We start from the raw sequence: 16252 nt of genomic DNA, 5'->3' as shown, positions 1-16252 counted from the left end.
TGTACATTAACAATGGAAGTGAGAAAAAATGGAAATCTAGATGACATGAAATATATTTTTCTTCCCTTGCTGTGGGTTCTGCTCACATCCACCTGCAGTTACTGCATTCTACTGAATCCTACTAACACCTCACCTGCCTGTTCCGTGTCTCCCACCCTGCCTGCCCGCCTTCAGCTTTTCTGCCCCCACCCACTGGAATTTCATCCCGGAATCCCTTCGCCTTGCCCCCCCTCCACTTGCTTCCTTCAAGACCCTCCTCAAGTCCTTCCTCTTTGACCGTGCCTTTGGTCATGCTCCCACCCCCACCTCCTTCCCTCTCGACTCCGACCCCCAGTTTGGGTATAAATCCTTGACTGTCCAGGGTCTTGGGACCCCTCTCCCGACATGAGACGATATATAAATGCAGTTTGTTCTTCTGTCACATTCTCTCATTTAATTTCGCTGATTTCCAAGTAGAAAATATTTTGACGAAAAGAACATTTAACTTTAATAAAACCAACCGGTTGAGTGATTTAACGGTGGAAGCTGTTTGATGATTTACTTCTTGCAAAGCTCTGGCTCTATGCACTTTTAATCGGAGCCACAGTTTCCCACACTCCATCTTGATTCATTCAAAAGTTTTGCAATAAATCTGCAGATTTTTGTTCTATCCCATGACCCTCATTTGCTAATGAATGTGATCGTTTCATGCTTACGCAGGTTGGTAGTTCCCTTGCCTCTGAATCAGAAGGTCGTGGGTTTCAAGCCTCGTGTTGCAAATGGAGCTCATTGTCCAGTATATAATCGGGGGAGCACTGCATTTTCCGAGGTGCCATTATTCGGATAAGACACTAAACCGATGTCCTGCCTGCATGTTCTCCAAATGACTATTAAGGCTGCCATGGCACTATTTAAAAAGAGAAGGGAATTTCTTCTGGCCAACAATCCTCCAAATAGTTGCTGCATTTCCCTACAATAAGTGATCACCTGTTGATCATTCTGAGGCATTTCAAAGTGACAGTAATGCAAGATCTTTCTTTATGAGGCACAAGACATGCACAGCCTCGTTTGAAAAGGCCCTTTATTGCTCGTATTTAAAAAGGAAAGTAATTCATTACATTTATTTACAAGTCTTTACACTTTTTCCTTATACAAACTAGAAAAGCAAACTTCCAAAACAGGAGATTCCCTTTGTGTCAGTTTACACGGAACCATTTTGTATTTCCCAGAATTATCCCAGTGTAGAGCAGTTATGCCACATTTCAATCAGGTTTAATAATACTGACATCCTCACAGAAACTGCCTTGCACTCGATGACTGATTCCAATAGCCCTATATAGACTTTGTTTGCATAACAATATACAATTCCAACCTTCTGCAATTGAACCTCACAAGTAGAATAAATACACCCAATAATCCAATCTTTATCCATGATCATGACTAAAACTCTATGATCACTTATAGCCAGAGAAGTTGTGGTAAGAACTTTTTTGGTCCATTCTGCCAGTGGGCAATAGCATTTCAGTTTCTCCTGTCAATGCTGACGTGTCCAGTTATACTCTTATTACGTTGTGTAATTTTTGCCTAACAATATTTGAATAAAAAAATGATGCAATGTTCTCTGAAGCTAAATGGATTCTTCAAGGGGTAGTTTGGCAGCCATTGTAAACTAACACAAGGTGGCGCTCGCTGTGTGGTACCAATTTCACTGCAAACTGAAATCATGGATTAATAGAACACAGTGGACAGTCAAAGAAACAATAGTTGGCGGTTGTTCCTCACACACGTGAGCAAAGTGGAAAAGTTTGTTTTCTTCATCCACCGGCTGCAGTTTAATCCGCTGTTTAATTCATTCTCTGACCTTGTAAATTTTTCTCATTTGAATCCTGTTTAATCAGTTTTCTTTGCAGGTTTCTTGTTTTTCCACATAACCACTACAATAAATGTTCCTGAAAGAGAAGAACAGGACACCATTAATACAACAAAACTGCTCAGCCAAACCAACCCTTGCCCTATCCCCAGTGGTGGATCATGTATTACTTTAAATGTAGTGACTGATATGCGGGCAAATACAGCACCTATTCTATATTAGCAATGTCCTACAAATCGTCAGGTGAACCACCAATCAATCTGTTTTGAGGGAGGAATAATGGCCAGGACATCAATAGTGTTCCAAATAATGTCATGGGATCTTTAACATTTTTCTGATCATTCAGATGGGGCCTCAATTTATTAACTTATCTGAATCGCAAGTCTGGTACAGGATGGAACCCTCAATCTTCTGATCCAACAACAACAACAACAAAATTACATTTGTAAAGCGCCTTTCACGTCGGGAGGAAGTCCAAAGGAGCTGAACATTCGGGGATCAGGACTCGAGTATGGGGTGTGCAGGATTGGAATAAGGGAGGGCAGAGAGGTAGGAGGGCGGCTGAAGGCACGGTCAAAAAGGATGGTCTTCTGTCGTGCCTTGAAGCAAGGGAGGGAGCAAGGCGAAGGGATTGTGGGGCAGAGTTCCAAAGGGTAACTTTGATCCAGAAAGATAAGTGTTACTGAGCCAAGCTGCCACATTGTCAGCAGATATTTAAGATCTAATTTGAGGACATTATAGATCCCCCAATTAACAGCTGAAACTTTGGAGTTGCAATACACCCCAGAGTTGACAGAACGGGAATTTATTTTTGTTTAGTGTTAAAACTTCGAGCCTCCGGTAAGTATTTTTCTACTGTAGCCACTTAGGGTCAAAAGGAAGACTAGAATCAACACTGTAACTTCCTGCCTTTCCCATCCGACTTCCTCACTTTCCTCTCTGTTTGACTGGTCTGAGTTCAGAGGTCAAGAAAACGAAATACGAATCTGGCAAGAGGTTGGTTAGCGTTTTGATTCCATGATTACGAGGTGACAGGAGCCGCACAATGAGTCAATGCTGAGCCACTCACCCACACATAAAACCAGGACCAGGCCCGCGACGGCAGGCAGAATGACGGCGTATTCTCGTGGCAGGAAATAGCTGTGCAGTACGTGAGTACTGTCGACAAATGGCTGCAAACACATCAGTCATGTTAAACAGGAGAACAGAATCTCATTGTCATTGTTCTGGTCACGCTAAGAGCTGGTGGGACAAACTGAGCAACATTTGCACAGTGCCCAAGCTGAAATGTCAGAGCAACCGCGCAGTGATTTGAGGAGATGAACAATACTTTCACTGTGTCGGGTATGAACAGGAAACCCATCAGATGGCAGCAGCACAATAATAATAATCCTTGCATTTGATATAACGCCTTATCACGTTTTCGAGACGTCTCAACGCCCTTCACGGGATACACTGTAAGGTGAACGGACTGTATATTTTGTGGGCGATATGCGGAAGCCAATTGCGCACAGCAGATGTAACTCCTAAATAAGGGCATTGACCAGAACAGAGAAAGATTACAAAATATTAAAGCAGAATAAATCAGCACTTACCAACACAATAACCCAGAGAGTGTAGTACGTGAAGATTAACAGACTGAACCCCACTAGGCCCATCCCAACCAGTTGGTCTACTCCCATCTCCTGAAAGACAAAAAAAACAAGGTTTCAGTAAACAGCATTAAAATATCTCCGCCTCTACTGTGCATTACATTTAACAATAATAAATAATAATAATCCTTGGATTGTTCTCGCGCCTTATCAGGTCACTGAGGAGTCAGTGGTCAGAGCACTCGCCTCTGGGTTAAATTCCAGGGCGGAGCGAAACGATGGGCAAATTTCTGTACCTCAGGAGCCTCTGTTTACTGAGCGGCATAGAGGAACCCGGCTGCTTAGCCGATTGGCGGATGGCTTTTCCGGGGGGGGGGGGGGGGGGTAACAATTCCTTCAAAAAAGCATCGCTGTCCGCGGGCCGTCGCTGTGCGCAGTTGGCCGCCCGCGTTTCGCCCACGAGATATACAGTCCATTCACTTTACAGCGGTTTCCGGCGCCTGGGGACGTCCTCCCGCCCCGAGAGGCTATTTTGGTCGTTGTCGTCGTCGTCGTCGTTCTTATCCCGTGAAGCGCTTTCGAGCCTCGACGACGCGATCGGGCGCTGCGCCTAACGCCAGGACGGGGACGGCGACGACGACGATGATGAGATAATTATTATAATTGTTACGATGATTGTTTAAGCGCCAGATTTCCCGGCAGCAAAGTCGTTTATTTCCCCCCAAAACCCCTTCCACAGACCACACACACAGGGAGATGGGGGGTCAGAAGCTGCTCTGAGGGTCTCTGGTCCGGCTGTCAGGCTCCTCCCCCCCCACACCCCCTCCCCTCCCCCCCCACACCCCCTCCCTCCCCCCCACACCCCTCCCCTCCCCCCCACACCCCTCCCCGCCCCGCCCTGGGGTATAACCTGTATAAGGCCCACAGGCCCCGGGGCGCGGCTCAAGCCCCAAACTCCCCCCCCACTCCCCCCCCAACTCACCATCTCCCTCTCTTCCCCGCCTCACGCCGACCGTCAACAACTTCCGGGGTCACGGCTTCCGGTCCCTGCTGGCCAATCCGCGTCCAGTGGAGGAGGCGGAAGTGGGGGGGGGAGGGAGGAGCGGGGCAGGGGCGGCGTGACGTTGCGCTCGGCGTCCTGTCAATCACGCACTGGCTCCGCGGTGACGTGGAGGCCGCCGCCTCCGCTTGCTGATTGGTCGCGAGTCAGGAGGCGGGACGGCGGCGGCGGCGGCCCGTGGTTGGTCCGCTCCGCCTGTCAATTCGGTGCCCCGCCCACTCTGCCAGGCAGCCAGACTGCGCATGCGTCACCAATGATTTTTTTTGCACACACACAGGACCTAAACACCACAAAAATAATATTATTTAAACAGTAATTTTAAGAGGTTTTTTTTGGGTGTGTGTGTGTGTTGGGTGTGTGTGTTGGGGGTGTGTGTTGGGGGGTGTGTTGGGGGGTGTGTGTGTTGAGGGTGTGTGTGTGTTGGGGGTGTGTGTGTTGGGGGGTGTGTTGGGGGGTGTGTGTGTTGAGGGTGTGTGTGTGTGTTGAGGGTGTGTGTGTTGGGGGTGTGTGTTGAGGGTGTGTGTGTTGAGGGTGTGTGTGTTGAGGGTGTGTGTGTGTTGGGGGTGTGTGTTGGGGGTGTTTGGGGTGTGTGTGTGTTGAGGGTGCGTGTGTTGAGGGGGGGTGTTGAGAGGGTGTGTTGAGGGTGCGTGTGTTGGGTGGGTGTTGGGGGTGTGTGTGTTGAGGGTGTGTGTGTGTTGGGGGTGTGTGTTGGGGGGTGTTTGGGGTGTGTGTGTGTTGAGGGTGTGTGTGTGTTGGGGGGGTGTGTTGGGGGGTGTTTGGGGTGTGTGTTGAGGGTGTGTGTGTGTTGGGGGGGTGTTGAGAGGGTGTGTTGAGGGTGCGTGTTGAAGGTGCGTGTTGAGGGTGCGTGTGTTGGGTGGGTGTTGGGGGTGCGTGTGTTGAGGGTGCGTGTGTTGAGGGTGCGTGTGTTGAGGGTGCGTGTGTTGAGGGGGGTGTTGAGAGGGTGTGTTGAGGGTGTGTGTGTTGAGGGGGGTGTTGAGAGGGTGTGTTGAGGGTGCGTGTGTTGGGGGGGTGTTGGGGGGGTGTGTTGAGGGTGTGCGTGTTGAGGGGGTGCGTGTTGGGCGGTACGTGTTGGGGGTTGGAGAGAAAGAGCAGGTCAATGGGACTGATGGGGTTTCTCTTTCCGAGGACCCAGAGAGGAGTCCCTGAGAGGAGAAGGGATTACTTATCGATGGCGCAAAGGGTCTGACGAAGGGGTCGTGGACCCGAAACGTTGACTCTCTCCGTAGTCGCTGCCTGACCTGACCTGACCTGCTGAGGCCACTTCTGTTTCTTTGTGTGGCGAGGTTGGCAGGGGGGTGGGGGGGGGGGGATTATTATTATTATTTGTTTGGGTAAAAGTCCTATGGTTCCACCCTCCCGCCCCGTCAGATGTAAACGTTGCCCCCGCCTCGTTTTACAAACCAGATTTGACATTTTTGTTAACTTCGCCCGCTCACCTTTTGTTGACTTTTAGTCCCGTTTGCCCATTTGGACCGGGCACTGAACCACCACCACCACCACCACAACAACTTGGATTTACATAGCGCCCTCCACGCCGGACGGCATCTCAAATGTTGGGTCTCTCCTGGATCTGTTGAAGGGGGTGGGGAAGCAGGGGTGCTGTGCAGAGCAGTGAAGGGTGGGCGGGGTGGGGGGTGGGGGGTGCTAACCTCCCGCACTTACCAACTGTTGACTTCGCTACCGAACAGTCTGACCGGTAACTAACCGGCCCCCTTACTTGCAGCGGCGCAGCGATTGGCGGATCACCGAACACAACGGCAGCACCACGTTTTCTCACTCTGATGGGACTTCAGAAATTGATTCAATGTGAGAAATTCGGTGGAGAGATGAGGAGCGCTGGGACTGCGGCTCTGAGCTGCGTGCGCCTGTTGGCAATTTCGTGGGTTTCTCCCGCTTTCTCCCAGAAAACAGAGTGCGTAAAAGTGAACCCTTGCAAGTGCACAATGAAGGATGGGTCGGGGGTGATTAATCTGGCAGCGATGGGGGATTCTGACGGATTTCTGGAGCGGGACAAGCAGTTGCCCAGTTCAGCTGGAGATGCCGATGCTGAAATTTTGTATTCGTTCAGTCCTTGTCACCCTTTCAGTGAGCCTCCGGAGTACGCTCCTCAATGTTTGAACGTGGCTGTCTGTCTGATTTTGAGGTACCGGACCCCTCGAGGTGAGATCAAGCGCTTCTTGAACTTTGGGAGACACGAGGACAGTGAGTTCAGCTACAACAACGTCACCGATTCACTCAGTGTCACCTACCGCGGTAAGAAGATGTGTGGGTTTTTACGCTCAAGCGTTAGGGTCTCATTTTGAGCTTTCGCCTTCTCATAACCCGGGTCCGTTAAAGGTACAACGTCCACTGTTATTTATGCTAAATTGAAAACGAAACTGTGGACCAATCGGGCTACACACAGCTAATCTCGTTCGAGCCGCTGTTGCTTTGGGACGTCCTCCTGACGTGAAAAGCGCTATATCAAATGCAAGGATTATTATTATTATTATTAATTTGCTGTTTTGTTTTTTTCTCTCTCCGCGCAGCATCGCACAGCAGCATCTTACACACGGTGGTTCAGTACAACTGCACCTCAAAACGCTCGGTAGTGCTGTTTCGAGATCCAGAGCAGCCCAATGTTTTGCAGATAAATGTCAGCAGCCCCTGCGCCTGCCCCAACGGCTGCAAACCCGAGGACGTGGGGCCAGGAACGATCATATTAATCGTGTTCAGCATAAGCGTTGCCGCCTACTTCCTTTTCGGTGGGTTGACATTTTTGAAACCACAATTCTTGCATCTGGTAGAACATCTTATCGCAGCATTCCAGATCTCAAATACACCCGGTTGCCAGACTTTACAGTATATGCTGTGAAGCACTTTAGAGACATCCTCCTGGCATGAAAGATGCGTACATGAAAAGCAAGGATTATTTTAAGTATTTATTTATTAATACGCGTTAGTTTTGATAAAATGCAAGACTTTTAAGTAAATCTGGTCACATCTGCTGTAATCAATCACGTCTTGGCTGCTTTCTTTTGGAATATACTGAACAAGAACTGCTGGTAAAACTTAGCTCATTCTTACTGAGCGGGTGAATTGCTGAACGCGCTCCTGCAGCCTCCAACCTTCTCCTAACGCACACACGACGTCAAAGTGAGGAATCTTAAATCTCTCTGCTTCTTTTCGCAGGTTTGTGTGGACTCAATCCGATCAGAACTCCAAATGGCATCGAGCTTATTCCCAAGGAGAACACTTGGTGCAGTCTGTGTTATGCGTGCGTAGAGAGAAGGGGAAGAAACCGACCAGATTATGGGTCACCTTCGTAGAATTAGACAGCACAGGAGGAGGCCATTCGGCCCATCGTGTCTGTGCCGGCTTTTTGAAGAGCTCTCCAGATCAATCCCACGCCCCTGCTTGACCTTAACTTTGCTGTAAAATAGGATTTGGATATTTTTTTTGCTCGCTGCACTCTGGTGGATGAATTTTTAACAGCCAAATGTATATTATAATTGCTTTTTCACACGTTCCTGCCCGTTGAATCACAGGACCAGCAAGCTCTTGTTTGAGAACGCTGCGTTTGCTGAATTGACGGGTTGCGCTATCGAGACGACATTGAACACAAGGAGCTATTTATCTCCCAGTGCATTGTGCTGCAGTGTTCATCTGTGCAACTTTAACCACTCCTCCACGCTCGGAATGAATAAAACAGAGCACCCATTAAAAATGTGTGTGTAAATCTAGATACAATGCCAAATATAAAAATAACAATAATAAGGTCCACTCAATCCACGACTGTTTGTGTGACACTGCAATGGATGAGTGACATTACTGCAAGTTAATTGTTCGAAATGGCATTGCCTCGCAATTTCAGAAGTTCAGATGAACGTCTTTCAGCCCATTTGATCTCAAGTGGAAGACTAGGACACCAACCTAACATCCTCCCATTACAGCAGTGTGCTATTTGTTAAATGAATCCAGGGCTCTGGAGAAAATGGAGGGGGGTTGGGGAGAGAAAGAACAGCTTTTCCTTAAAGAAAGTCTTCTGTGCTAACACAAAATAACACCATTTCATTGTTAATACAGGTACCCATATCATTTATTTCCCAGAAAACAAGACAGTATTACATGATACTGCTCCTATACAGTTACATTTTAAAATATGAAACAAATAACCTTAATACAAATATTATCTTTTTACCAATTACAGTACATTGTGCATTCTAAATATATCTAAACGTTATACAGTATTTCAGCTGATAAACATTTCTATAAATTCCACTTCCTCTGGGCTTTTTTTTTAAGAAACCTGTACAACCAACAAACCTCCATAAGATCACAAAAATAAGTGTCTAAATATATCATTCGGAATACATTCTGTAACACCTTTGTTTTTAACAAAATCATAAAAATCTTTTGTCATCACTTAACTTCAGTTGAGAGTTAGGTCATCTCAAAAATGTTAAATCCATCTATCAACAAGCCTAGACTCCCATGCATAGCTTCAATTCCTTTCAGAAATATACAGATTTACTTAAGGCAAGAGGAGTGCCGAGTATCCACACGTCATTTGCTCAAATGCTTGTTGAAGGAGTTGTTTAGGGTCATTCATATCAATGTACTGGATGCTTAAGTAGGTGCTACCTGATTATGGACAGGTCTGCTGGTGTCTTCAGCATCCAAAGATTGGGTTCATATTGCTGGCATTTAAGAATGTGATAAAAGTTAAATTAAAAATAGGGATAAAAACACTCGAAATTCCAGAAGTGCGAGACTTCCATACTTGCTAAGAATAGTGGAGAAATCTCACAGAAGATTGGAAGTCAGACAGGAACAGCCATTTGCAAAAGAAGATATTATAACTATTGAGATAGTGCTAAAGGCCAATCAATAACCGTGTCTAACTAAATAGCTTTATTCATAATTAGCAACAATTCAGTGTTTGCGGAAACCTAAACCACTCCTTAAAGGAAGCAATAAGCCTCTGGAACAATATCAAGGGTTGCAAATCGCTGTGCAGCAGACTTAACTCTCCTTTAATGTTAATTTTGAATGTGATGTGTCCAGCACTGCGTCACAAATGGTAAAATTATTTGTTAACCAGTTATTGGGAGTTACAACCTACGGGCAGAATGGGTAAAGGTGGGTGACATCTGTAAAAAATAATAATCCTGAGGCAAAGCCTTAATGCCGTGAGATTAACCATCATAAAACATTTTTTTCCCAACCTTTTCCAAATGCAACATGTGCCAGTTTTCAGCAGGCACTCAGGTATGCACAAGATGGCCCCATTTTCATGCACTGCAGGTAAAATAGGTGCCTTATTTTATTGCGGTCAATAGCAGAATGAAAGACCACATAAATGCTATTTATCTACTGAAATAAACCTCCATGTAAAATAAATGCACTATAAAAATAGAAACAGCTTAACTTTACTGACATCTCTCCCACTACTCATTCTAGGATTCATCCAAATATTCAGGAATGGCTTTTGAAGTAAACCAGCTGATGAAATACCCTGAGGTGGTGATTTAACCAGCAAAACTCACAATATGTTGGTCATTTTTTGTGTGAATACCATGGAAAAGTAAAAAAAAAATGAAAGCACAGAATTTCATCGAATTCCAGTCGTCTTAACAGGGATAGACCAGAATTAGATTATACTCTATGCTATAGTGCTTCCAGAATTAGCACAGCATTTCTATTTGTTCCATAACCACAATTCTACTATTTTACAGAATTGTTCTCATCAGTGTGGATAAACGACACTCCATCATGCAAATGGTTTTTAAAGTCAGAGGTTACAATAGTCCCATATAAATTCTTACACACTAATGCCAAAAAAAAATCACCTTTTACAAAACAGAATCAGAAACACGATCTACAACAGAGTGTAACACGTTAACCGTACATTTTCTAGTGCAGTTGTACTGGGGATGGAGGATTTCCTGTCAGTGCCCATGATAAAGGGCTTTCTTATCCCCAGAGCAACAGTACTGAACATAACCAGCCCGCTGGTTAGAAGCATTGTGTAACATAGCAAAAAAACAGGAAACAACTTAAAAAAAACACTTCTACAACAGTGGTCAACATTTGACAGTTTAACAAGTAAAAGGAATCACTAACTACTTATTTTTAAATCAATGATCAATATTTGACTGACAGAAGAACCAATTAAATCTGAGTTGAAACAGCAGTACACCTGAGCTCTAAAAGTGGATGAATGACTAACACAGCACCTTAAATGCCTTTATTAAAAATAAGCCCACTTTTCATGTAACAATGCAGTATGAGACGGTTTGGGTTTCAATAGTGGTTGCTCTGGAAGTCAACCTGCATTGCAGTTCCAGGAAAACTGTTCCTCCACAACAATGTTGACAGGCAACTGAAATGCAGTGCTTCAAGGCTCCATCAAACATTGGTTGCTAGACCAGTTTCGCAATTAAGACATGGAGTGCTAGTGCTCCAACATGCTTTACCATTGAGTGGTTGTGCAGGAGGTTTCTACCAGCTGGCAACCCTCACCTGTGCCACAAGGAAAAACAAACAGCAAAAACAAAAGTGAAGTGGTTTGACAAGATGGAAAAACGAGTGAAGAAAAACAGCCCTCTCACTCAGAGGTCAGCTAAATACAGATATCGGATGAAGCTTGGCGGTCAGCCACTTTCTCATCCAGGAAACAAGAGTATAAGTCATAGTGATGTAACATAAAGGAGGGAGGGAAAAAAAGGAGGGCAAGAAAAGAATGGATGAAAAAACACTGCTGTTCCAAATCTCAGAAACCAACACTTTTTTTTTTGCTTTGGTTCAAATCAAATTGGTTCTTTTGGTGGTAATCTCATCACATCACAGTTCAACAGCAAGTCATAGTACAGAAAGACCTCAGTATTAGTGGTCATTTTAGCTTGTGATTCCACAGTTTAAAGGTTGAAAGTACTGTACAAAATGCAGCTTTCTTGGAAATACAGCAACAACCTGCAATAAAGACTGTGATACACCTTTAAATGTTAGCAAGTAAAAATTAAAAAATATCTACAAAGGGATTTTGTTAGGAAACAGCTTGAAGGAGAAAATAAACATGATACCAAATCACTAGACTCTAAACCTTGATTAACTCAGCCTCTTGGTATCCAATAATCATGTACGTGTCAAGTGGCAAGAACACTAAGGTTGTCAATTATAACTCCCGATCTGCTGGTTCTGTAGCGGGAAATGACGAAAAACACCTGCATTGTGACAACTCTTAAAACATATGTTGAGAACACATAATGTGTCAGTGGACTGAAATATAGAGTACCCAAAATACACTTAACCGTAATCATACTGACAACCAGCTGGAAACCAATCAACACAGATTGAGGCTGTTTGCCAACAACTAATAAACGTCATTGAATATATGGCTTAGTCTATGGCCTTGATCAAACTGGTCAGATTCGTCCTAACGTTTACAAAGTAGAATCAAATGCATAAAAGCTACAAAAATCAAAATTACAATAGCTAGATGAACATTTAAATGTCTAAGAAAATGTTCTTTGTCTCTGATTAAATCGACTGGAAACGTTTCTTTTTTTTTCACACAGTTTTGTCATTTGGGCACTGTTCCACTTTGTGGATATTTAATGATAGAAAAAAATACTGTATATCAAATCTAGACCTTTTTCTTAATATATTGTATATTCATCTGGAGTGTAATTGCATAACAACTTTCTGTGTTCAGATTAAATGCCCGTATCATTCAATTTCCCAGCTATACACGACATAACAATTCTATTACTTCAAAAGAAGGCACAGAACGTATTACCATCTTGTTTCATAGTTCACACGTTACCTTATTCTGACTGTGTTTGACCTGTGTTGCATATTGTACATGTATGTACATGCTTTTTTTTATCTGTAGCTTTACTTGGTCCTTGATTAAACCGCATAAGAAGTAACTGGAAACGTGTAAAATTGAGGATCAGGTCATTCACTTAAACCGTACAACCCTGAGTTCTGCTCAAAACAATTCACATTCAAGTTCAAGGGCTGTGTATTACTTTGATAGTGTGCCTTGGGTCAACTGGGTTTAGCAGTTCCGCACTACAACCACCTCATGTCCTGCTTCATCATGCTTGAATTACACGAACCGGGCTCGTAAAGTGACAATAATGGCAGCAACCATATCCTGATCGAGGGTAGATACACGCTGGGGGAGGGAGGGAGGAAGGAAGAGACAGAAGTGGCTGGTTTGTGCACGCACGTAAAGAAAATTTTGCAAAAACTGCATCTTATTCAAAATGGGTACAAACAAGTGGAGGAAAGATATGATTTACTAAACAAGCTGACACATTACTGGCCAAAACAGGCAGCTTATTTTCAACTCCACTAGTCTGTATTTTGATCTGAACAAAATATATCTATGGCAGCATTAGTTATTTCCAAACAATGAATACACCCAATTATATGTTGTCGGATCGAATGACGTTTCATCTTCTATTTCATTTACTTTGAGGTCAAGTGCTGTGGCTGAATAAACAGCATAAAAAATTCCAGAAAGGAATCATTTTTCTGGAGTTTAGGGTGCTCGAAATAGGCGCATGTTAGTTATCTATAATCTTTTTTTGCGCAATTTTATGACGGAAGCTTATTCCAGCAGGTAAAGTGTTAATTTTGACACTACACTCATAGAACGCAAGTAACCTAGAGCTTGCCTCCCACTCATTGTAATTATTGAAATTTGTGAAAATCAGGAGATGGGATTCATCACCCTTGCGTTTTAAGTCATAAGAATATACCACAGATATAGATAGTGTACAAGATAACTTTCACAGTACGTCAAACAGGCCACAAGGTCCACAGGTGGCATGCAATTACTCAAGACGTCACTGGTCTTGTAAGAAATGTACAAGTCTCCAAAGTGCATAGCTAACCAATGCGAGGACATTTAGAACAAAGAGAAAGCAAATGACGTTACAAGAGCAACCCATCTTACAAGCTTGAATGATTCTAGTTATTTTTGTTCCATGAGAAGCGACAAACTAACTCTGAGGCGGAAACCTTCAATAAATATCTGGTGCATTCAGAATATGTCAGCATCAGACCACTGCTTTTCTTTGTGGAGCACTGTATGACCGGAGTGCTCAAATCTCACCACTATATGCCTCGATTTGACCAGAATCCAATGTAGTAGCAGTCCAGTATTAAAAGTACTGCATTCACTCAAGCTAAAGTTAAATCCCATGAAACTGCTTCAGCTTATTTCTCAAATCAGTAAGCCAGTACTTTCCACCTCAGAAGTAATAATAGGCACTCTTCCATCATGCAATGGCTTTTGAAAAACATTTTTAACCTTGTTGCTGAATGAATAATGAAGGCTTAACCGTATACCTGTACATCATAGAGAGTATGCAAAACGTGTACTTTACCAATGGACTTTGGAGGGGAATCCTAATTTCAGAATCACCAACTTCATTCTGAATATAAATCAACTCAAATTAAATATTTTCATTTAAGACTTCGGTACACTTTCTCCTGTACTGAGAATACATTAACACACTTTCTGATATTGAATCTCTTTTGGTAAAGGTGCAGAGTAAAAGGCACTCTATGTAGGTGTCATATCACAGAGCAACAAGATTCTCTGCAGATTTTCACACATTAATGCTAGATTTCAGCTGAGCTGTCTAGTTATTTCCTGCATCACTCTTGTGCACATCCTAGGTAGTAACAATTTAACAGAAGCATTAGCAGAGGTTTCTATCTACTATTCTATCTAGTGAATGGTGTTGGTAAAAGTGGGAAAAGATGCACAGAAATCTTTGAAAACAATTCAGCCAGGGGGAAATACCGCTATACTCATAATTAATATTTTGTAAACAATCTTTAGACTTAAGAGCTTCTAAAAGATTCTGCATCGGTAGCAGTTGTGAGTAAAATATCTAGAGTTTATATACTAAAGGGTTGTCATTCTTGGGAGCAGTGATTGAGGGAAGCCAACTATGATATTGATGTACGCTGTGAGCCAAGCTGATGAACAGGTTTAGCTGCATTTTTCTCACTAGATATTGAATCTCTAGCAAATCTCATTAGGCTTTGTTATCAATTTAACTTCAACTGCAGGACAACATTTTTATTTTGCTCCGGAATGAAAACTAAGGCCAATCCTTATGGTAAATGTTCAAACAGTACAGGTCAAAAATGATTTTATCTTTTTATGAAGCATTAACAAATGTTGATTCTTATAAAATGAACCTGACAAAGTTTGCTCCCTGCCTCAAGAATTTGTAAAGAAATAAATTGACTGAACTTACGTAGCAGAAATAGTATCAAGCATTTTATGTGCATGAAGTTTAGTTGCAAAGTCCCTGACGTAGGTTTTGAGTGCTCATGAATATGGTCATTGCTGGGAAAAATCCTATTATTTAATTGCAGGAGAATCCAACACTCAATGGATACTGAAACACTCAGCACAACTGCATCATAGTACTCTGCGTATCCTTTGGTGGCATCATTTTTACTGGAATTGGAATAATCAGTTTTGATTGAGACTAATTCCGTTTATCCTGACAGTGGATGTATACCCAGAAATGACCAATCCACTACTTTTTTTTTAAAAAGATAAGTACTAGTTTGAAGCTGCTGTGCTCCTTTGCTGGTGACCAAATCATGATCAATTTTTGTTGTGCAAAATAAACCCAATGATTACTGTGCACACAGGCAAATTTAGAAATCAGCACAACATAATAAAATCCTTTTAAATTTCTGAGTTGCAGAAGTCAATGGGCAATTAATGTATGTTTCAGGTTTCAGTCCTGGTCTTCTACAAAAGCCGCAGGAAAGGAGCGAGTGCAGCATTGGTAAAGGCTCTCGTTTAACATGAAGTAATTATGCCACAAAAATCACAAAGAAAAATGGTCACCTTTTTAAACTGGCTCATCTTGGATTGGTTGTGGCATTTAAAGATAAATATTTCAAAGGCAATTCTGAAAGAAATTGAAACATTACAGAAACAATTTAACTAAAAATTTCAACAGTAATATTAGTTTCGATTAGAACATTTGGTGACAAAAAAGGACTCAGTCCTTTTTTTTAAGCTGTCATCCCACCCAAATCCCAATGCAGTCCGGAATCAACAGCTGCAGGTTCTTGGGGTTGTCAGTTAGTCACAGACACCATCTTCCTTTCGTCCAGCTTTGCAAGTCGGTGACGTGATCTGGTGGTAAAAGTAGGTGCGTTGTAGTAGACAAGGAGCTTGAATGGAAAGAGGCTAGCAAGTGCAGAGTGGCTCACAAGCTCGACTGTAGTACTCAACGGCTCTCGATAACAACAGGTTCAAAGACACCAGCAGATACCCTGGAAGAGAGGAAGAAATAGCATTTAAAACAGAATACTGACACCTCTTTGATAACGAACAACTCAAATCAATTGTTAAACATCACAGACTCCCAGGGTAGAATCTAAATAAGGTGTTGCTGTTAATTTTAAAATGCAATTAATGACATTAAATTTTGGCACTTTTGGCTGGTGCAACAGAAATTGAGTCAGCATATTGTTCAAGTTTAGAGATTACTTCTGAGCTAGGAAAACAAGCTTTTTCCCCCTCCCAAACACCGAGTTGTTCTACGTAATAAGGTACCAAAGTATACAAAAGCAAGTTATTGCCATTACCTCTTGTTAACCATTGCTGGTTGGATCTGATGATATAGAATATAAAATGAATTTTGCTGGCCCCCATAATCTAGTAAAAGTCTCCCATAAAGCTGCCCCTAAAAA

The 16252-nt window shown here is 43.1% G+C and overlaps 3 protein-coding genes across 5 annotated transcripts in view; 1 reads left to right on the top strand and 2 right to left on the bottom strand.

Moving 5' to 3' along the window:
* Positions 1 to 1012: 1012 nt before the first annotated feature.
* dpm2 (dolichyl-phosphate mannosyltransferase subunit 2, regulatory) lies at positions 1013 to 4493 on the bottom strand. 2 transcript variants are annotated; one of them, XM_042337516.1, is made up of 4 exons: positions 4424 to 4493; positions 3445 to 3534; positions 2919 to 3021; positions 1013 to 1928 (listed from the first exon to the last, which is right to left on the bottom strand). In XM_042337516.1, exons 1-4 carry the CDS (start codon positions 4424 to 4426, stop codon positions 1870 to 1872), a joined length of 255 nt encoding a protein of 84 aa, XP_042193450.1. In that variant the 5' UTR covers positions 4427 to 4493; the 3' UTR covers positions 1013 to 1869. The 2 variants fall into 2 exon arrangements, with proteins under 2 accessions (XP_042193450.1, XP_042193451.1); XM_042337517.1 differs by lacking the exon at positions 4424 to 4493 and adding an exon at positions 4352 to 4410.
* A 297-nt stretch (positions 4494 to 4790) lies between these two features.
* LOC103183040 lies at positions 4791 to 8564 on the top strand. The gene is made up of 4 exons (XM_042337836.1): positions 4791 to 4813; positions 6246 to 6775; positions 7051 to 7266; positions 7694 to 8564. Exons 2-4 carry the CDS (start codon positions 6304 to 6306, stop codon positions 7828 to 7830), a joined length of 825 nt encoding a protein of 274 aa, XP_042193770.1. The 5' UTR covers positions 4791 to 4813; positions 6246 to 6303; the 3' UTR covers positions 7831 to 8564.
* Positions 8565 to 8582: 18 nt separating this feature from the next.
* The window catches only part of fam102ab (family with sequence similarity 102 member Ab), a 54669-nt gene continuing 46999 nt past the window's right edge, over positions 8583 to 16252 (bottom strand). For both annotated transcript variants that reach the window (XM_042337834.1, XM_042337835.1), the window contains exon 11: positions 8583 to 15832. In XM_042337834.1, the coding sequence (XP_042193768.1) occupies positions 15787 to 15832 (46 nt within the window). In that variant the 3' untranslated portion in view covers positions 8583 to 15786. The remainder of the gene's footprint in view (positions 15833 to 16252) is intronic.

This window comes from Callorhinchus milii, unplaced genomic scaffold (genome assembly GCF_018977255.1).
Source record: "Callorhinchus milii isolate IMCB2004 unplaced genomic scaffold, IMCB_Cmil_1.0 Scaffold8, whole genome shotgun sequence".
NCBI lineage: Eukaryota > Metazoa > Chordata > Chondrichthyes > Chimaeriformes > Callorhinchidae > Callorhinchus > Callorhinchus milii.
The sequence above is the reverse complement of the archived record's forward strand: the minus strand, read 5'-3'. Positions and strand labels throughout refer to the sequence as shown.